Raw genomic sequence first — 23,871 nt, 5'->3', positions numbered from 1 at the left:
AACCCAGCTGACTTCAGGCAAATAAACAACACCTGTGGCAACTAATTCCATAAGTAAATTATTAACCAAAAAAGGGCCGACCTTTCCTTCGCACCTTGCGTTCCCACCGAAATGCCCATGCTACGCCACTGCCGCCAATATATCACACAAATAACATATCGCAATCGCAAATGTTCCTATTGCACAAGTCAATCATAAGATGAAAAAGAAAATAATCAGACGTGCGCCTGTGACATAAATCGATCATCCGAAATCTTCAGACTTGCGCCTGTGACATGAATGCATCATTCGCCATCATAAAGTTCTGAAAAACCTTTTTGACGTTACGCAAGGAATTTTAATTTCATAAAAAACGTAAGTTTCGTAGCACGTAGATCTAAAAAATTACTTTCCGCGCTATTTAGAAACATCGGTTATTATGAAGAACTAATTTTTGTAACGAGAATATTTGAAATGTGCGATTGAGGGTGTAGGAAAGGGTACCGAAGCCTATCTAATTTGATTACGTGTTCTATGCTACCAGGGAACTAAATCAGAAACTAAAATAAAATATATAGAACTTCGACATCTACTTTAAAAAAAGGGGGAGGTTTGTTCTCACCTGAACGACTCCTGGTTAGCCAAAACCCACAGTGATGAGAGGCAAATTTTTTCTACAGCTCTCCTTGGTCGTCCAAACATATTTATCACACTCTGTGCTAGGAGTTCAATCAGAAATTGAAAAGTTTCTCGTGACATGCGAAAGTGAGACTGAAAATCGTCACCGTTGTACAAGGGAACAGTTACCTCTACATAATTTTCTATACGTCGTCTCTTCGTTTTCCTGTCTTTTATTTTAAACGCACACTTTAATGCAGCTGCAGATTCTTTTTCATTCTGTACTTCATTGTTATTAAGAATAACATCTGCAGCACATTTTATTGCTGCTAATATAGCAGCTTTTCTGTTGTCCGCCATTTGTAAATATTCCAACCAAACAAAACACTGTCGATGTCGTTCCATAAGTCTTCACAATAACTACTTTCACCAGGTTCACGAGGCCAGTTCGATTCGTTCGTTTCGTTAAGACTTTTGGAATGCACTTATTGTCGCTGTTCATGACGTTAATAGTTCGACCTGGCCATACTGTATGTTTACAACATGGATTCCAATACAGGTAACCATAGCAGGTAACTGCCTATGCTAAGTAATGCAAGAAGAATATGTATTTTCTTACAGAACAGGAACACAAAGTGAGAAATGCACAGTTCCAACTTGAAGTATGAATTTAATACTATTAACGCTAGAAAGGTATTGTTCTCGACATCTACGTTAAAGGTAGGGACACATCAGATTGACTTGTAGTCTATAACGAAGGAGAAATCATTATATTGTAATGCCCATTTGTTGTTATATTCTTTTTAGGGTACATTTTTTTTGTTCATTGGTGTATTGAAGAATAGTCACAAAAAACAGTTCAAAACATTCCAGAGAAGAGGTGGCTTGACGGGAGTTGTTTGCTGCTGTGGGTCCTAGCCTTATATGAATAACATTTTTGGCTGGTGTCTTTTCCTTGTTCTGTTGGCATTTCGTATCCCAAACAAACCCATTCTTGCCCTTCATTGTTTCTCCTTGCACTTTTATAACAGTTCCGATAGTGTTTTCCTCACCACTTTTTGGTACGCTTGGCTTTATTCTTTTTACTTTCGTTTGAAAGAGTATCATTTTTCTTTTTCCGAGGCTGCTCTGGTGTAGTAGAAATTTCGGTAATACTTTACTATACCGGAGATGGATTTCTTCAAATGTACAGGAGAAAGTACTTACGCAAATCATTTTCTGTAGCGTTGTTGATGTTCGGGAATGTAGTTTTGATCCATTTTAATGCGAATGCATGTGGTTTTCTAGGAAAATCTATTTCCGACATGCTATTGCTGCTGCCGCCATTTGCTTTCTGCACGAGAGCACAATACGTGTTATTGCTGCTGCTACAACATGATGTGTCGAGGATGCGTCGTGAAGTTGTTGCAGGGTGTGGAAGATGCCGTGGAATTTGTAATTCCGATGTTGTCCATATATGCTAAATTGAATGAAAGGAGTGCTAATGGAACCTAACCTAACCTAGTAGGCATACCTCGTCCCCGTGATGGTTCGTGGGGCTAAGAAATAGACATTATTTTCGTTAGAAATCCATTATTTCACCTAAAGAAATGTTCTGCAATGCAGAATAGTACGTTATCAATGTAAAAAATTGCAAAATAAATCATTGATATATATATATACTCCGGTATAGTAAAGTAGTACCGAAATTTCAATTTTTTGTACTACTTCTACTTCCAAAGAATCTAAGTCAGTACTAATCTTATATTTCCCGGACAGATTTCTTCATTTTTACAGAAGAAACTATTTACAGTAATAAGTTCCTGTAGCATTGTCTAACATCTGGAAGGTGTTTTGTGTGATGTGGGAATTTTTCATAGCGGAAATTCAACAATTGATGCATAGCCCCACGAACCATTTCCGGTATGGTTAGGTTAGGTAGGGTCACGTATAGGGTACAATAGTTAAAAATTTTGTTCGAAAAAAATGTGTAGCCCCACACACCATTCTCGCACAGCCCGACGAACCAAGCACATAGCCCCACAAACCATTTGCGGAAACGTGCGTTCTTCAGTTACAGAAACTTTTTTTTTTTTAAATGCAATCACTTTGATCAACAAAAATGTGAATACACGTTAAACAATGTTCCGCGAAGCAGATAGGTAAGTACAAATGTCAAAAATTGACAAAACGAAGAAGTTATAGGTGTCCGTGGAATATCAGATTACCACCTTGGTACTAGTTTACTATCCTTCGGACACATTTATTTATTTTTACAGAAGAAACTACTTACTGTAATAAGTTCCTGTAGCATTGTCGAACATCGGGAAGGTGTTTTGTGTGATGTGGGAATGTTTCATAGCTGAAATTCATGTTGTTCGTTGAAAATTAATTCTCCGACGGAGAATAGCATTTGGCGCGTACACCTTCGTACACCATCACGCGTCGTCTTCTTCTTCTTCTTCATGTATCACTCGTCGTGATTGTGTTTTGTTCATGTTCATTGGGTATCCAGTGTTTCGAACTGTCTGCGTTTGCAACGAGAGTTAGAAGGATGGCGTGTTGCTAGCCCCATGAACCATTGGCGCGTGGTTAGGTTAGTCAAACATAGTTAAAATTTGGTGTTGTGTTAGTATCAGGATCTAGAAATTGGAAATAATTGCGAACCATTGACGCTAGCCCCACGAACCATTGGCACTAGCCCCTCGAACCATTGGCGCTAGCCCCACGAACCATTGACGCTAGCCCCACGAACCATTGGCACGTGGTTGGGTTAGTTCAGTTAGGTTAGGAAACATAGTTAAAATTTGGTGTCGTGTTAGTATCAGGATCTAGAAATTGGAAATAATTGCGAACCATTGATGCTAGCCCCACGAACCAATGGCGCGTGGTTAGGTTAGGAAACAGTTAAAATTTGGTGTTGTGGTAATATCGGGGATATATATATATATATATATTGTTGTGAAAGAAAAAAATTCGCGAAAATCGACAGTTTCCATTCCGAAAACTAATGCCTTATTTTTGCTTATTTTGCAATTTCTAGATGTTTCCCACTTATTCCAGGATGGATAGCCCCAAAAACGATTCACGGATAGCACCACAAAAGATTACAATTTTCTTCGTAAAAGAACGCGAAAAAAAAATGTAAAAGAAATAGATCTGATGAACTTTGTTCATGGGCACTTCTTGGGTTCCGAAGGTTGAAACACTGCATAACAATTGAAAATCGAGGAAAGACAAGCCCGACGCGTCATTATGTAGGAAGGTGTACGTGCCATATTGTGTGTGAGGCAAGCAGAAAGGCTAGGAGATAGAAGTACTGGTAATGTGAAAAATTGATCTTACTTTCATTAAAACAATGTTGATACACCTTCAGGAATGTTCCGCGAAGCAGATACGTAAGTACGAATGTGAAAAATTGACGAAACGAAAAAATTAGAGGTGTCTGAAGGATAGTAAATTTTTACCGCATGTTAATTTACAATTTCTACATATGTCAACGAAATCTTAACTGCAATTACGTCATCAGGACTCCATAATTAGAGTCCCTACCCCCATATCCCCTGAATGTGCCTTCATGGTGCGGTGATATATGCACGGGGAACTATACCTTTACCTACTATACAACATATGGTAGCTACACACACACTTTTAAATCTGCTTCAATACAGTTTGTTCACACTTGTGTTTTCGCATTATTTTTGTGGATGTTTCAAGTTCATATATCTCCTCCGTGTATTAACTATGCCAAAATGATAAGGCTGACATATTTTATTATCCAAATGCAATACCATATCCATCCTTCAAAATATCTGGTTGCTAGGAAACTAACAGTTCCAATGCACATAACTTATTTGGATCCCAACATACATATGCACTATATTGTTAAATAAATTTTTTGTCAAGCAGCTTAAAAAATACCCTAAAATATTTAAGTCTCCATTCTTTATGTCCAAAAATTTAGTTTAGGCAGATATTTGAAAGTGGTATCAGAATTTGGAGCTACCTCAGAATATAAAAAATCAATATCTCATCTGCCATCTTGCTTTCAAGAAATGCAAATGCAAAATAAAATCATTGCCTTGGTGTATCTACTTGCAAGATGAATTTCAGCTAAAGAAATCTAAATTTGCTACAGATATTGTAGTCTCAAAATTGGTGACTTTCCCTCACCCTTCCTAAACCACACACTATATTACAGAGTTTTTATTAAAAACTTCAAGCTTCAAGTCCTAACGTAGCTGAGACTTGGGTTTCTTAATCTACGAAAATCTAACCTCGGATATTGGCATATCTTAAAACTCTCACAAGACATGTTAACTCAGTCTTTCGTCTACCATCTTTGCACATGCCGACAAATTTTTCTCAAATCCTCTAAGTTATCTTGTAACTCAAAAGCTTGACATTTATGGCAAAATGTATGTTTGCGATTTTAGCACCACTCCTCTCCTAATCTATGAAATATAATTTTAAAAGCTTTACTGCAAATATATGTACTGACGAATTATCTACAATGACTGAGTTTAGTTCCTTATACTCCGAAAATGCATTGTAGACAGTTTTGGGGAAAAAGACAGCATGGTATAGAGCGTGCGTGCAACATGACAAAAATCAGTTTTTCATTCACCATCTTTTAGCACATTATTCAATTTCACTCACATGTAATACCATTGCATTGTGTCAAGTTTTCTAACTGCAGAAAAAAATATGTTATCATGGTCACTAAGTAGATGACTTAACTTTCTTTGCCCATCCACCCCACCCATGCTCCTCCTAAATCGTGTATTATGTTTCGATAATTTTATTGTGAATTTACAGTGCAAGTAATGTCACAATGCTCCTGAAAGTTTTATGCACAAAGTTCGGAATTGTAGTCTCTAAAAAGGTTGAAAATGTCAAAAATTGTCAAAATATGAAAGTGTTTGTATTTACTTGAGTACCTATTTTTAAGAAAAAAAGAATTTATGGTAGATTATGAGAGTGAATATATCCTGAAAAAAACCACTATTACTTGTACCACATTAATTATTTTTAGTATTATAAGCTTCATTTTCTGGGCATCACCAGGCCTGACCCTAATTAATAACACCTTACCCTTTGATAAATCAGAGCTTGCAGGCAGAGGGATGCATGAATATAGATTGATGACATAAATAGTACTAACCTCCCCTGGGTTAATAGGTTCATTAAATCATGTTGTGCAATTATTTTGAATGCCTCTAATTGATTTTCCTGTGTGATGTTAATCATGATTCCACATGCTTGCTACGAGGGTCACTATTTATATTTAGAGCCTTGGCAACACTGATTGAAGTTAGGCGCGATTTGACGTTTGCACGGAATCGTCTGGCATTATTGACCATAACGTACTTCAAATGTTTTGTCAATAGCTTCATTTTTGTTGTTTATGTTGCCTTGGAGATTGCGCGACAACAATAAAATGGAATTAACTCGTGAACATTTCCGTGCGATGATTTTTTACGATTTTCGACGTGGATTATCAAGACGAGTGTATCGATCAACTTACTTCCACATTTGGCGATGAAGCCCCATCCTTTGCCACTGTGAAATGCTGGTATAACGAATTTAATCGTGGCCGCCATTCGCTCACCGACGAGATGTGCGAAGGTCGTCCAAAATCAGTTATTGTTCAAGAAAACATTGATGCTGTGCAAAACATAATACTGCAAGATCGTTATGTGACATACTGTGAGATTGAGGCAACCATAGGCGTTAGTTCCACCAGCATATATAAAATATTACATGATCATTTAGCTGTGAGAAAGGTATGTTCTCGTTGGATCCCACACAATTTGACAAAAACTCAAAAAGATGCTTGCGTCAATTGGTGCAAACAAATGCTCAATAAATACAATCGTGGTGCTTCAAAAGACGTATATAAGATTGTAACAGGTGACGAATCATGGATATATGCATATGAGCCGGAACGTAAACAGCAGTCGACTGTATGGGTGTTTCAATATGAACCCAATCCAACAAAAGTTGTTCGCGCTCGAAGCACATCGAAACAAATCGTCGCCTGTTTTTTCGGGAAAACTGGTCATGTGGCAACTGTGCCTTTAGAGGAACGTAGAACGGTCAACTCTGAATGGTACACAACAATTTGTTTGCCAGAGGTCTTCGGTCAAATATGGAAAACAAACAAACGCCCTCAGATCATTCTTCATCAAGACAATGCCAGCTGTCACACATCTCGTCTAACATGCATTTTTGATGCATTCAAAAACCATATTATGGAGGTGTCTCAAGAAGATTGGAAAAACTGCTTTGACAAATGGTTCGAATGAATGCAAAAGTGTATTGACCATAAAGGAGAATACTTCAAAAAACAATAAAGCAGTTTTCAATGCCAAATTCCTGTTTTTTTTCATTGTTAGGCTCAAAATATAAATAGTGACCCTCGTACTATCCATTCTTTAAGGGTATAAGTTCATTCATGGGCAACCTTGAATAGGTGTACAATCAGAAATAAGACCATTTTACAGTCACGTCTGTAATCCTTGGGGGGGATTGATCGGACTTTAGACTAACCCTGTGATTCTGCTGCCATTTTCATCAAGATGGGCTTGTTTTTACATTTGAGTTGGTGTAATACAATCCAAGGAGAGATGGCTTACTCAGTTATTTTCATTTTAATCAGATACATGTTTTTATTGAACCTGTTCAGAACCACTGTGACCACTGGTGGCATTTAACACATCATTTCTCGTATGATTAACATGCTACTTCTCTTGAACAATAATGTTTGAGTTCATTTTATTTCAAATTTAATTGTTTGTTCATTACATGTGTGAAAGTGTGACATATTTGAATTTGTTTCCAATTTGTGGGGTGGAAATTTCTTCAAGAATATGCTTTATATTTGTTATTGATTGTGACGATTTTCTTGCATTATAAAAGCATTATTTATATTCATTAAAATAATGTCGTAAAACTCATCACAATTTGGGTCTCTCATCACCTCTAACTAGGTTCGCGAGTGTCGCTACTCAGTTGTTACACGTAATTTCCTCACAAACTCATAGATGTCTCTGCCTACCAGCAGCCTTGCTTCTAATCGAGGGAAGAGATGACTCACAGTGTTATGTTTGAATACTTGCTCAACAGACATTGGGTAAGAACTACAATCACGTTATTGACTCGCACCATGCATTGCAAAGTATTATTTTGTCCAAACTATCGATCGCTGCGCCCCTGCTCGGCTATTAGAGAAACGAATACATAGTCTAGTTTATATAATAGCCGCTAGATGTCAGTTGTGTTCTGTTTTGCTTGGTACCCGTCAGTTGTTTGAAATGGCTACTCCGCAGCAGAAATCATTTTGTGTTCTCGAGTTTGCGAAGTGCAATTCCATGATTACAGTGCAAAGACGTTTCAGGTTGAGGTACCAAATTGATCCTCCGAATGGGTGGAACATTCGCAGATGGTATCGACAGTTTGTAGATACAGGATATGTATGTAAAGCAAAGAGTCCTGGCCGCCCTCGTGTTCCTGAAGAAAATGTTGCACGAATTCAAACTGCTTTCCAACGTAGCCCTTCAAAATCAACTCGTCGTGCCAGTCGGGAGTTACAACTTCCTACAACAACAATTTGGCATGTTTTGAGACGTCGGCTGGTTATGAAGCCGTACAAGGTACAGCTGTTACAAGCTCTGCATCCTGATGACAAACGCAAACGTGTGGCATTTTGTAACGAGATTCTTGATGCTATTGACAATGACAACACTTTCGCACAACGCATCGTGTTTAGTGATGAAGCTGCGTTTCATGTCAATGGTCAGGTAAACAAACATAATGTTCGCATTTGGGGCCTACAGAACCCACTTGCATTCATTGAACATGTACGAGATTCGCCCAAAGTGAATGTGTTTTGCGAGATATCCCAATCATCTGTTTACGGCCCATTCTTCTTTGATGGAAACATGGTTAACGGTCAGCAGTATCTCTCTATGTTACAAAACTGGTTGTTTCCGAGGCTGAACGAAGGCAACTTCATTTTTCAACAAGACGCGGCACCCCTTCATTGGAGTCACCAAGTGCGTGATTATCTGAATGAAACTCTACCGAACCGTTGGATTTGTCGTCAAGGAGCTGGCGACTTAGCATGTATCAGCTGGGCTCCACGGTCACCGCATTTGACACCCTGTGACTTCTTCCTGTGGGGTTTCATTAAAGACAATGTTTATGTACCACCACTCCCACAGAACCTGGTAGAGTTGAAGAACCGGATCCGTACTGCCGTAACATCAGTGATGAAGGACATGCTTGCCCGAGTATGGGAGGAATTTGAGTATCGATGTGATATTGTTCGTGTCACTGCTGGAGAACATATTGAACATCTGTAATCTGAACTTGAGAGGTTCGTAAGTATGTGTGTCAAGTTTCATCTTCGTATGTCTTAAAGTTTAATAAATATATGCATGCGAAATACGTATATTCTTTTTGAAACACGCTGTATACTCTTGATTTTCTACTGGGACTTCAAGGGATGGCTGAGAATTGGTGCCCGCTACAAACTACATTGTGTGATTGATGTAAGAGAGAATTCGGGTGAGAAATTCGCAGATGTCTTTTTTTGATATTGTCATGTCAGATTGGAGATCTGATGCAACATTCCATTTTGCCCAAGGGTCATTCCATGCCAATCAATCCAATTGTGGTTGCATGACTATTTTGGAAAAAAATCATTTTTAGTACATACGTTTGTAGGTGTTTCTAGATATCAAAAGCAATGTTCAAAATAAATTATTGTCTTTAATTCTCCAGAAATAGCCATTTTTCCAACATGGCGCATGGCTTTCTTTTCTCATGTAGCACCTTTCAGAAACCATTAAAGCTAGAGACTTGAAACAAAATTCATTTTGTAGCTAATGAAGTATACTGTCTATGATATTCAAGTATGTTTTGCTTAAAATTGCATCGTAAGTACGAAAATTATGGTGGAAATTGTGGTAACGATATTTAAAAAATTGGATTTTTATACCCGATTTTTTCAATGAAGTGGTTTAGTCTAAGGCTTGATTTTTTTCATGTGTAGACCAGCCTACAGGGTGTCTGTAAATAAAATATCAGTGCTTAGAAATTCAACCGTTTTTACAGCATGGGCTCAAACATGGCGATTCATTTAATTTTGACAGTTTTCGGGGTTAAATATCTCAGATGGTTCCTCTTGAAAAATTCTGAAATTTGGCACAAAGGAAGCCCTGCACGAACCTAACTCACAGTAAATATCTCAACTTTTAGATTCAACTCGTTTTGGGCAATATGAGGTAACGTATGTCACCTAATTTCTGACATTGCAAAGTAAGGTTGAACTACATTCCATACTTACAATAATGAAGTCTTTTCTTTCTCTTCTTTAAATTTGGGTTAAATAAAGCCACAGAAAATATAGTAACATAAGGTTTAAATATTTGACTTACCAGAAATTGAAATTACAAGGTATGACAATTGAAAATCTGCGAAATCTCATTGCAAAAGGTGTGATTTATTAGGTACCAATGGCCAGTTGGTGTTGTCAGCTACAGTTTCCTTTTCATTCTCTTTGTTAAATCAGGCAGAATTCTTTGTTTTTTCATTAAGTTCCTAAGTAAATTATCAGGAACTTTCAATTCATCACATATATTTTTTCTTGACTAAGTGGTAGCAATCAAACTGATGATTCTGAACTTTTCAACATTAGTTTTTGCTAATTGACATTTTTCTTCTTATAATTTCAATTATATGATTGTACTGGCCATGCAAAGGATTATCACACTTGCTTTCCTTTTCTTCAGTTCTAATACTTTGTGAAAAGCAACTTTCAAGTTTCCTTTGCCCTCCATGTATGATGTGAATAGTTTTTGATCAAGAGCACTTTATTGTTTTCAACTTTTCAGTTTCCTTTGCACTCCTTGTATGATGTGAATAGTTTTTCGAGCAAGAGCACTTTATTGTTTTTCTGCAATCAGCCTCCTCAGTTTTGAAACAGGAGACACATCAAAAACAGAACAGACTAAATGCATTTCCTTTAGTTTTTCTTGTGTTCACACAATGACTTTACATTCTGGCATTTAAGTGAGTCACTTTCTCCAGATATGAAAATTTTACTCCAACATGTCAGGCATATTGATTTAACTGGTATAAGGCTTACCTGACACTTTTTTGCCTTACCATATGATGCAAATTGATTTTAAAAATTCCCTTACTTAACTTTTTCTTTACCATATAAAAATCTATTTTCAATGGTATTTGCATATTGTCTCTAAGCCATCCACCTAATGTCTTGACCTAAGAAGTGTTTATCATTTTCACTGAGTTCGTTAAGATTAATTAGGTCTTTGGGAACCTTACCAAAAGTGTATTTGTGACAGTCCTCTCCAGTTAAGAATTCTACAGAACACTCCATTTCCAGTCACAGATAACGATCATTTACAAGTCACTACTCTCGGCACATTAGGGAAAGGAAGAAAGACAGCAGAGATTGTCCATGCACAGATCAGTTTTAGGCTCACCTCACATCCTATCAAAACATGTCTCTGAATCTTCTGCTATGCATGACTCACATCGACTTCAACGAATGTCTTTTCTTGAGGAAAAAATATTTATATATATTCTACCAGCTTTGACCCTCCAAAATAAATAGCCTACTTTCAGTGGAGTGCCCAAGGAGGGATTGGTTGTGGGTCAATATCCAATACCTTTAGCCTAGTATTCCATAAACCATTTCGTCAAAGGCAGATAATGTGGCAAAAACAGGGTTTATTCTTAAAAAGTATATGTAACCCCATCCCCTCCCTTTTGAAATTCCTGGGCATGCCACTGCCTGTCTTAAGCTGCATGTACTGCTACATTTAAAAAATGTGGGGGAAGCTCAGTTTTGTAGCTGACAATACCAACTGGCCATTGGCACCTAATAAATCACACCTTTTGCAATGAGATTTCGCAGATTTTCAATTGTCATATCTTGTAATTTCAATTTCTGGTAAGTCAAGTATTTAAACCTTATGTTACTACAACCTTAGTGACAATGAAGTTCGACCAGTCACAAATATAGGAGTGCGTTGTGAAAGAAGGAGAACACATGCATATGCTGAACATATTTTATTCAGCAGGCTACATGGAACAAAGGAAAACATAAATTTCCGCTGCAACGCAGCAATGTATGGTGTCCACACAAAATAAAACATTTTCGTCCATCTACACGTGACATTGAAGATGTACCATTGTTAGAGGGGATCCTGTTTACCATGGTGTGACGCCGCCCCGTCGGCGAATAACTGTGGCAATGCGTTGGGTCATGCTGCGGACGAGTCGTTCAAGGTATTCCACATCGATGCGGTGCCATTCCTCCTGCAGGCAGGCGATAAGAGCAGCCACTGTCATGGGTCCCCTCTGTTGCACACGTCGCTTAAGAACACGCCACACATTCTCAATGGGCGAGAGGTCGGGACTCGATGGTTGCCATGGCAGAGTTCGCACGTGATGGCGAGTCAACCATTCTCTTGTCAGCCGCGCTGTATGAGGCCTGGCATTGTCGTGTAGAAAGATGAGACGCCGCCTGTGGAACAGGTGCCTTGGCACTGTGGGAAGATGCTGCTCCAGTATGCGTGTATAGGCGTGTGCATTCACAATGCCCTCACAAACGTGTAGTGGGCCAACCCCAGATGCCGTCATGCATCCCCGTACCATCACTGACGCAGGTTTCTATACCCCTCCTTCCGACAAATGATTGTTTTCCGTATTTTCCCGTACGCAACATTAAAAATGGATTCGTCTGTCCACAAAACCCTGTTCCACTGCCGAAATGTCCATCCCCGGTACATTCGTGCCCACTGTAGTCGATTGCCTTTGTTCAACATGGAAAGGAAGGGTTTACGTTTCGCTTTGTACACTCGGTAACCGCATCGCTGTAGGTAACGGCGAATGGTTCTGGTTGACACTTCAATGTGAAAGCGTTCTCGATTCCACAGTCGTAATTCGGCCACAGAAACATGATTGTTGGTCTGGATATAGCGCCTAAATATCCGTAGGTCACGCACGCTCAGCAGGCGTTTTCGACCGGGGGCCTTACCTGGCTCTGTAGTACCCGTATTTTGGTGGTGTTTGATGATGCAGTGGACGGTTGACTTGGGGAAGTTCAGTTGGCACCCTATTTTCCGTTCACTGAGTCCATCCCGTTTCAACTCCACCACTCTTCTCCTCACGGTGTTGTCAACAGGTTTGCCCCTTTCCATGGTGATGATGCACTGCGGTTCCTCGGTGCACAGCACGCGCTTATATACGGCGGACTCCCTTATCGTGTCCGTGACGTCATACTTCCTTCGAATGCGCCACTATCTGGAATTTTCCGTATGGGTATGGGTCTGGTGCCTGGTCGAAGTTCAATGTCACGTGTATTGTTCCCCGTTTTCGTTCTTTACGTGACCTTGGGTGCAACATGCTGGGATCATGATTCTTGCCTGCTCACACGCCTCCTCTTACACACATGCGTCACTTCTGCGGGTCACCCATTCCACCGCCTATGCCTCTGTGCATTTAATCACGTATTCCTTTCTGGTCGAACTTCATTGTCACCAAGGTTGTATATTTTATGAGACTTTATTTAACCCAAATTTTAAAAAGAGAAAGAAAAGACTTCATTATTCTAAATATGGGATGTACAGGGTGGCTTAAGTCACTTAACACCAACGATACAAGGCCACTGCAGCATGCAACATGGAAATGGTGATGACCAATCGTTATCAGGCCAAGGGGCAACCAGATTGACGCCACCCAAAGGGTCGACGGCCATCTTGAATTCAACTTCAGAATTTTAAATGGGAAGGAGGTGATATATCAAATCAGGCTAGAATTTCACGAGAAATGCAATGGTGAAGGTTTTTCGACGAATCTTTAACCAGTAAAAAGTTATGACTGAATTCTTGTACCAATTTGCTCCATTTCGAGATTAGAAAAATGCCTAAAAATTTGTTTAGTGCATCGGTAATGCATCAAGATCAAAGTGATGTCTAGTGAGAGAAGTTCGAATGCCATTGCACACGATTTTAATCAGATACATCCACAAAGAGCTGCACATTATGAATGGTTGTCGCGAACAATTTACAGTGTGACGCTTCCATTGAATTAAAAGTCCTTCACAGTGACAAGGCTAATGTTTATGTTCATAAGGAAGTTCATAAACAGAATATGCGACCCTTGCCATCTGATAAAATAACTTTGGACAGAAATTGCTTCACAACGTTCCCATAGTGTTCTGGTGTTCCTCCCTATTGAAAAAAAAACCTCTGTAAAAAGTACCTTCTTCCATAAGCAAGGATGAAAAACCTGTTTATTTAACAAATCCAAGTAGCCCTAAGCATTTAAGGTTCCATTGATGAAAAATTGACTAACCAATCGTGTTCCACACAGCATGACACACCATTAACTTACCAGCACTAACCATTCAGCTTTGAGCTGTCGAAAATGGGTTATCAGATAGTTTAACCTTACTTTGCAATGTCAGAAATTATTTGACATACGTTACCTTATATTGACCAAAACGAGTTGAATCTAAAAGTTGAGATTTTTACTGTGAGTTAGGTTCATGCAGGGCTTCCTTCATGCCAAATTTCAGAATTTTTGAAGAGGAACCATCTGAGATATTTAACCCCGCAAACTGTCAAAATTAAATGAATGGCCATGTTTGAGCCCATGCTGTAAAAAGGGTTGAATTTCTAAGCACTAATACTTTATTTACAGACACCCTGTAGGCAGGTCTACACATGAAAAAAAAATCAAGCCTTAGACTAAACCCCTTCATTGAAAAAGTCGGATTTAAAAATCCAATTTTTTAACTATTGTTACCACAATTTCCACCATAATTTTCGTACTTACGATGCAATTTTGAGCAAAACATACTTGAATATCATAGACAGGATACTTCATTAGCTACAAAATGAATTTTGTTTCAAGTCTCTAGCCCTAATGGTTTCTGAGATATTAAGGTTTCTGAAAGGTGCTATATGAGAAAAGAAAGCCATGCGCCAGGTTGGAAATGTGGCTGCCCCAGTAGAACTAAAGACAATATATTTTTTTGAACATTGGTTTTGATATCTAGAAACATGTACAAACGTATGTACTAAATATGAAATTTTTCTAAAATGGTCATGTAACCAATTAGTTTAAAATTATTGCATTTGGCATGGAATGACCCCAAAGAATACGTAGAGGGACCAGATTGCTTGTGATACATATCCAGAGACCATGACATTTATTTTACGTGTAGAAGGACTACGACATGTAATTATGTCTACTTCAGAAATCTACCTTCCGTATCTTGTCAATGAGGACTTTACGTAAGGACCTTGTTACCAAACTTCATGAGTATGCATTATTGCAAGCAACAAGTGATTTTGACTGTGCCCAATTATGCCGAGATTTCGCGATAACATCATGGGCCCGTGATAGGAAGTGAAAAGCCCAGGGTTGTCCCAGGTGGGCCCAGCCCAGTTTTCCCCATGCATTTTTTTTTCTTAAGAGAAACCCACTCAAAATTTTTTTTTTCAGAAAATAATGTATATTATTGCTTTAAATAATTGTGAGGTTCTAGAATTGTCAACAGTTTGAGAAAACTTGTCAAATAAAGGTTTAGCTAAGCTTGTAATACTCAAAACAATTAACGTGGTACAAGTCACAGTGTTTTTTTTTTGTTTTTTTTTTTTCAGAATATGTTTCTCAAATCATGATAGAAATAGACTTTTAACACAAATAATACAAACATATGTCCTAGAAACAAAAATCAAGAGTGTCTGAAATATTTAGATAAAACATTGAACAAACAAAGGTTATAATTTTGAAATGTGGTAGCACTTTAGATATCATTCACTTCCGTATTTGGGCAAGCCACATAGTTTCACCTGTGACAATCAATTTTTACAAAATTTAGTATAGTGCAAATGTTCTGTTTTCTTTCCAAAGCCTTGCACTGACACAATGACCCCTCCCTCCCTCCAGTTCAGTGCATTGATTGAATGTAATGGGTTTCTTGCCCAGGTAGGATAAATGTTATTTGTGCTTAGGAGCTCTATACCTAAAAAGTTGAGCACTCTCATACTCTACCACAATTTGATTTTTTCCTAAAAATAGAGTGTGTGGGGTTCTCAAGTAAATACAATTCATACGTGTACTTTCATATTTTGACCATTTTTGACATTTTCAAACCTTTTTATATACTGCAATTTCCAGTTTTGTGCATAAAACTTTCTGGAGCATTGTGACATTACCTGCAATGCAAATTCACAATAAAATTATTGAAAAAATAATGCACGATTTAGGACGAGCATGGGTGGGGTTGAAGGGCAAAGAAAGACAAGTCATCTATTTAGTGACCATCATAACATGTTTGTGCTGCTAGAAACTTGATAGACTGCAAAAGTATTACATGTGAGTGAAATTAAAGTTTGTGTTTCTAGATGGTGAATGAAAAACTGATTTTCCTCATGTTGCACGCACGTTCTTCTGTGCCATGCTCTCTTTTTCCCCGAAACTGTCTACAATACATTTTCAGAGTATAAGTAACTAAACTATCAGTCACTGTACATTGTATATAATTCATTGGTTCGCAATTTTGCAGTAAAACTTTTAAAAGTATATTTAATAGTTCAGGAGAGGAGTGGTGCTAAAATCGCAAACATACATTTTGCCATAAATGTAAAGCTTTTGAGCTGCAATTTTTATAGTTACAAGATAACTTAAAAGATTGGTGTCATATTATATTAAAGAAAAAAATGTCACCATGCTTATAGATGGTGCACAACAGACTGATTTAACGTGCCTTTCAAGAGTTTTAAGTTATGCCAATATTTGAGATAATATTTTCATAGATTAAGAATCCCAAGTTTCAACTATGTTAGGACTTGAGCTTGAAGTTTTTAATAAAAACTATGTAATATGGGGTGGGGGAATGTCACCAATTTTGAGACCAGGATATCTGTAGCAAATTTAGAGTTTTTAAGCTGAAATTCATGTCACAAATAGATACACCCAGGAAATGATTTTATTTTGCATTTGCATTTGTTGAAAGCATTTCAAGATGGTGGATGAAAAATTGAGTTTTCATATTCTGAGGTAGCTCCAAATTGTGTTGCCACTTTCAAATATCTGTGTAAAGTACATTTTTGGACATTATGAAAAGAGACTTAATTATTTTAGGGCATATGGCTTGACAGATATTTATTTTTAAATATAGTGCATATGTATGTTAGGATCCAAATTGGGAGTCACTAAAGTTTTTATTTTTTCATGGGAACTGTTAGTTTCATAGCAACCAGATATTTTGGAGAATGGATATGGTATTCCATTTGGATGAAATCAGCCAAGACAATAAAATATGTGAGCCTTAAAATTTTGGCATGGGCAATACACGGAGGAGATATTTTAACTTGAATCATCCACAAAAATAATGGGAAAACACAATTGTGAACAAAATGTATTGAAGCATATTTATAAGTGTGTGTGCAGCTGCCGTATGTTGTATAGAAGGTAAGGTTAAAGTTCCCCATGCACTTAGCATTGTGCCATCAAGGCTTGAGGGGATATGGGGGTAGGACCCTACATTTTCTTGATCTTTGCTATTTTGGAGGTGGTAATCACAACCAACCTCCAGCGGCCTTTATTCCCCCATGGCCCATTGATTTGAGGATGGGTCAGTTCCAGATCTGCTTTACACAGGGACAAGACTGGAAAAATTCCGACCTTAGATCACCCACCCCAAGATTCGAACCCGGGTCTTCTGCATGGCACAGACCTTGATTGTCAATTCTTAACTATGTTAACAGAAAATATTAAATACTTTTTTATTCAGTCAACTAAAACAATACAAATTGAATGTTCCAATATATTACTATCAGGGAGAAATGTATTTCATTTTTAAAATATATATGTATTTATAATCATAACCTGAAAGAAAAACAATAAAACCCAGTTTTGCCCAGGTTTTATCTGAAAAAAAAAAAAAACTCCCAGGTTGGGCAAAATGTCAACCCTGGAAAAGGGTTAATCACACCTAAAATGTGAAATATTGGAATATTAATGTGCATCAGTAAATAATTGTTCCCTTGGTGCACTGAATGTGCGCAAGTGTCAACACTTCTTTGAATGCTGATAAAGAACATTTATTTATTGCGTGGGTTGCAATTTTGCATGAATCATCTCAGTTCACACATTGTATGTTGTGTACGCTTATGGATGTGATCTGTTGAAGAATTTTCCCCATGTACTATATTTTTGCTTACTTTGTTGCAGTTTCCGCAAGTGACAAAGTCAACGACTGTGTTCAATATTGGGACAAAAGGGTGATCTCTCATAAGTATGGTTCATACTTCCCCATTTTGCCTTCTTTAAAATAAAAATAATTTTTAAATAGAGAAGCTGAGTTTTTGCATGACCAAATGCAATTCACATAGCAACAACAGTCCTAACGTATGTTGTAAAATATGTTGTTGGAAAGAATATTGATGTAAACAAAAAGCAAGCAGGCATTCGCACATGTATAATTTCACATATTTTTTTTGAGATAGTTGTGGAATCTTTATAAAATATGTTCTGTTATTATGCTATTTAAATTTGATGAATGTTGTTATATTTCTATGTTCCATTATATTCCAAAATTAATATATTAATACCTCAACCATAATCTTGCTTGTTGTCTACTACCAGTATAGAAGATGCAAATATACTAAGTCATAGTGTAAGAATATACCAGCATTTAATATCAAAAGATAGTAGATAATCTGGTAGTATTTACCTTGGGGTTTAATCTGAGATATGTATGTGCTCCCTCGATAGCCGAATTTCTGAATTGGTTGAATGTTACAAAAGAGAATTTACTACTTCATCTTTCAAGTGCTTTATGTTTTGGTGCATTTTTGTAAGTACCATTTAGGGACCCTTGATAGAGCTAGAAGTGACTCGTGACTGCAGGCCGGATGCTTGTAAAGTTAAATACTTTGTACACATTAGGTTGTGGCTTTTTACATGGCCATATTTGAAGCTCCACAATTGTTCCAACCCACCTAATACTTTACATGGTTAAAAATTTTGAAAGATGAACTTTTCAATTGCATGATTTTTTAATTTTTTTTTTTTTAATTTGTGAAATGAGAATTATTTGACATGGAGAGATAAGATGAGTTTTATTTTGAATGAAATTTTTATTGGATTCAGAGGCAGTATGATGTCGAGATTGTATCTTGATACAGGCAGAGTTAGATGAAGTAAAAAGAGAATTTTCTTATGAAATTATGTTTTGCATGCTCTTGCGATCCCCACTTTAAGCCAAAATGATCATTAAAATTTAAAAATGTAGTATCACTATGTTCCTACACTTGTAATTTATCATAAGAAATATTAGACACTTATTTAGTGCACCATGAGGAGAATTTTTTTTCAAACAAGACTAAGTTGCTTCTCATATCCTATCATGCATTTTTAGTACATACTATTGCATAATACACACACACACACACATACATGCATTGCCACGTGCCACCACCCTCATAACTCCAATATTTGGAGCCACAAGTTAGGCAACACTGCTTCTTCTTCTTCGTCAGTTGCGACCATCAGTTCTCACCCAGGGATGAGAGAAGTGACACCAAATTGTACACGTCACTAAATAAAATTCAAAGATGTTCAAATTAAAATGTCCAAAACTTTAATACTGATTCATGAGTGTTGCATGCTTATTCATACAAATAAAAATAATATTGTGTTGGGTCCTGTTCTCACATAGGCAGTGATAAGTAAATTATCTCACAACAGAATGCCTTTACTGATAACAGCAAGAACTCAAGTGCAAGGCATAGCTACACTGATTGTTATTTTAGTACAATGGTGCAAATTTGCATTCACCCAAGGTCCAAATCCTTTGAGGAAAGAGTAAATAATTTCGTATTTTTTTTTTAAATTTCTTTCTTCACTGCACGTTCAAAGAACACAGACTTGGAAACCTGGTTGTTAAAAGTCAAACCTTCTGATTACCTTAAATGAGACAAATAAGGAAGTATTGTATCAATAATTGTTAAGTGCACTTTTATTTTATGCAGTTAATTCTTTGTTCTTGACAGGTATTTGTATACATTGAAGATATAACTGTAAATTGTTAGAACGAAAATGGATGATTACCAGAAACTTACAGATGAAGAAATATTGAAAACATTTGAAAGTTTGAAAAAGGAGCTAATGGCAGAGCTTTCTAAATTACCTGAATCAATTCGAAATGAAGCTGTTCATTTGAATATAAGGTGAGTTGCATGAATGCTAAATGTATTTGAAATTTCACAAGCAATTTATGTTATATACATCTTTGATCTCTTTCACATCTATATGTTATATCACTTCTTGATTTGCCTTCTGATCATTGTAATTAGATGTTTGATTAATAGTTCTGAGCAAATTTAGCCAGGTTGTCACTGTAGTGTAAATATTATTAATGATTATTTTGTAGGTGAATACAGTGCTTATGTGCATATTATATGGATGTCCACTTTTAGTGCTGCTAGAATCTAAATCATATCTAGTGAGCAAGATGATTGAGTAAATCATCTAAACGCACAGCCATGAAAATAGGTGACTGGACAGAATTGAGCTGGTGCCACATGTTGGAAATGCAAAACGAGAGCAGCACATTACTCACTGGTTGCCATGCACTGTGTGGCTTCCACGGGACTGTATGGCCTAGTTTGAGCATCAGACCGACCTCTCTCTGGGGCATACAGTTGTCATCCCTGACCTTTCAAACAAATACTGTCAGTTTGTATCACATGGATTACAATGGCCAAATCTACAATGACACCTTTCATTCTCTAAACCCTCCGAACACATAGGGTTTTGCTCCATCGTGGCAACAGGGCAAACTTCTACAACCCATCTAATTTCATGGCCATGCGATTAAGTGCCTTTGAGAGTCATGTTCCATTTGGGGTAAAAATATATGAATTTGAGGCATATTCATTTTACACCCATGTCCAAAAGTTCATCATAATTATATGGGCAACATCTGACTGTGCTGACTGTGCCAGTGACCATTATTTAGTAATTGCTAAATTAAGAGAAAGACTTTCAGTGATAAATCATAAGCAACAAAATCTAAAAGTTCTAAAATTTGATACAGGAAAGTTTACTGATAAAAGAATTAAGAAAGATTACCAAATTAAACTGTCAAATAGATTTGATGTTTTGCAGGATTTATATGATGATGAAAATATAAATGAAACGGACGTAAATAAGAATTGGGAGCACATACGTAATGCAATAGAATCAGCAGCTAAAAAAGTATAGGATACCATAAACCAAGAAAAAGTAAGCCATGGTTTGATATTGAATGTCATAATCTAATAGAAATAAGAGATCAGGCTAGACTTAGGTGGTTAAATAACTCTGATGATACAAATCTAAACAATTATAATAGAATAAAGTGAGAAGTTAACCGCACATTTAGAAGTAAAAAAAGAGATTACTTGAAAAGCAAAATTAACGAAATTGAAACAAACAGCAAAAATAAAAATATCAGAGATTTATATAAAGGTGTAAATGAATTTAGAAAGGGGTGGCAACCTAAAGTAAACTTGATAAACGATAAAGACGGTGATTTTCTAGCTGACCCAAGCGATATTCTAAATAGATGGAAGAACTACTTTAATGACCTTTTAAATGTCCATGTAGGAGATAAATCAGAAGTAAATGAAGTCCACACAGCAGAACCTTTAGTTCCAGAACCTAACTTGACTGAAGTTAAAGATGCTATTAAAAGGCTATAGAATAACAAAGCACCTGGCATTGATTTAATACCAGCTGAGTAAATTAAAAATGGTAGATAATCATTAATATGTCAAATTCATAAATTAATTTGTTTAATATGGAATAAAGAAGAAATCCCTCAACAATGGAAAGAATCCATAATTGTTCCTGTGTTTAAAAAAGGTGATAAAATGAACTGCAATCATTACCGTGGAATTTCTCTACTCTCAACAACATACAAAATATTGTGTAACATTCTTTTAACAAGACTAACACCATATGCTAATGAAATTATAGGTGATTATCAGTGTGGATTTAAACGTAACAGATCAACTACAGATCAAATTTTTCACATCAGACAGACACTTGAAAAAAGTGGGAATATAATCAAAATGTCCATCAGCTATTCATTGATTTCAAAAAAGCATATGATTCAGTCAAAAGAGATAAATTATATAATATATTAGTAGAGTTTGGAATACCTAAGAGCTTGTTAGTATGATAAAAATATGCACCAGTGAAACAGAAACTAAAATTCGTGTGGGTATTAATATGTCTGACAAATTTACAATTCATGATGGGTTAAAACAAGGAGATGCATTATCTCCATTGCTCTTTAATTTTGCCTTAGAATATGCTGTAAGGAAGGTTAAAGAAAGTAAAGAAGGACTAAAATTATATGGTGTGACTCAGTTGTTAGCATATGCAGATGATGTAGACTTACTGGGGGATGATGTGAATACAATTAAGAATAATGCTAAAATATTTTTCAAAACTGCTAAAGAGATAGGTTTGGAAGTTAACAAAGAGAAAACTAAATATATGCTTACAGGCCGAAACCAAATGTTAGGTAATAATCAAAATCTATAATATAGGTAATATTATATGGATGTGAAACTTGGTCCCTTACATTGAAAGAGGAACATAAATTGAGAGTATTTGAAAATAAGATCCTTAGGAAAATATTTGGACCTAAAAGAGATGAGGAGACAGGTGAGTGGAGAAGGTTACATAATTTAGAACTACATAATTTGTATTCATGTCCAGATATTATTAGAATAATTAAATCAAGAAGACTTAGGTGGGCAGGTCATGTGGCACGAATGGGAGAGGAAAGAAGAGTTTACAGGATTCTTGTTGGGAAACCTGATGGTAAGAGACCTGTAGGAAGGCCAAGATGAAGATGGAGGGACAACTTTGAGATGAATCTAAGCGAAATCGGTAGGGATGGAAAAGAGTATATAGATCTTGCTCAAGATAGGGAAAGATAAGATGGAAGGCCTGTGTTGCTGCAGCCATGAACCTTCGGGTTTAAGAAGGCTAGAGAGTTAGTTAATTAGTTTAATAAAAATGTCTATATTTTCAATTTTTTCAGCAAAAAGCCTTTGTATACATGTGTGTTTGTGTGCATCCTGAATGATGATATGCTTATGACTTGTACAAAACAATAATTTGTCGTGGGATTCATTATTCTATGTTGGCTCTTAATTTCATACTACCTAACCTCTTTTTTTATGATAACACACTTTACTACGTGCGTTCGTGTATGCATAGGAGCACCAATTTTTTAATGCCACCTCTATTTGGTGCAAGGTGCATAAATCTTAATCTTTAACCTCAGCTAGAATATCTTCAGGGTAGCGTTGTTTGTAGACCATGAAACCAGACAGGATGCCTTCCAATGGAGATGGTTAAACGAATATATTATTTAAACAAAGGATACATGGAATCAGAATATTTACATGATAAGCTACGTTCTTCTACAATTCTTGTTTACAGTCAATGTTCATCTCAATATGCTCTTTATTATTTCTTTTCTTGATTTGTATATTCTTCTATGTGGACTTCCTTCTGGACTTCTTCCTTAATGGATATTCTGGATCCAGACTTCCTTCTTAATGAAGGATCTGGATCTGGACTTCCTTCTCTATGCAGGGTTTAGATCTGGACTTCCTTCGTGGGCTTCCTTCTGGATTTGCTTCTATTTCCGCTTTTCTACAATTTAGGAATTCCTGTATCCTTTTTCCAGCTTTTTTTCCTTTAAACTTTGGGAATTATACTACAGGGTGGCTACTCACCGGGAATTCTGTGTGAATTCTGCTTGAAATTTTCTCCGTAGACATGAAAAATTGCAACCTTTATTAATCCAAATCCTATTGAATTTATACATATTGATAAATGCCCTGACGCGAGATTTTCACAGTTGAGTTATTTTTATTGAGGAAGGAAAATAATGTTGTGTTAAAAATAAAACACAATTCTCTCGATCTGTTTACTTTCAGGGTGGCAACAGACCTGGAAAACCGGGAAAAGTGAGGGAATTTGAGGTGTCAAAAAATGTCAGGGAATTTTGTCTTGCTTGACTTTTTTTCTTTTTTCTTTTAAAGATATCGTCATGGAACTCTGCAAGGGAACAAGAAATCAGAAATCTTGTTGGCAAGTTTCGGCCTGAAGTTTTAGGCCCCTTTTATGCACAACTCAACCATGTCGCCAAAAATCAGTGCTGGCAGTAGAGAG

At 36.8% G+C, this 23,871-nt stretch overlaps 1 protein-coding gene across 1 annotated transcript in view; it reads left to right on the top strand.

The window, feature by feature from the left end:
- The first annotated feature begins 1,148 nt into the window (after positions 1–1,148).
- Positions 1,149–23,871, top strand: part of LOC146004189 (uncharacterized) — a 51,324-nt gene continuing 28,601 nt past the window's right edge. The window contains exons 1-2 of the mRNA XM_083142858.1: positions 1,149–1,317; positions 19,683–19,859. Coding sequence (XP_082998984.1) covers positions 19,729–19,859 — 131 coding nt within the window. The 5' untranslated portion in view covers positions 1,149–1,317; positions 19,683–19,728. The remainder of the gene's footprint in view (positions 1,318–19,682; positions 19,860–23,871) is intronic.

Source organism: Lepisma saccharinum, chromosome 21 (assembly GCF_977018435.1).
Source record: "Lepisma saccharinum chromosome 21, izLepSacc3.1, whole genome shotgun sequence".
Taxonomy (NCBI): Eukaryota; Metazoa; Arthropoda; class Insecta; order Zygentoma; family Lepismatidae; genus Lepisma; species Lepisma saccharinum.
Note: the sequence above shows the minus strand (reverse complement) of the source record. Positions and strands in the feature narration are given on the sequence as shown.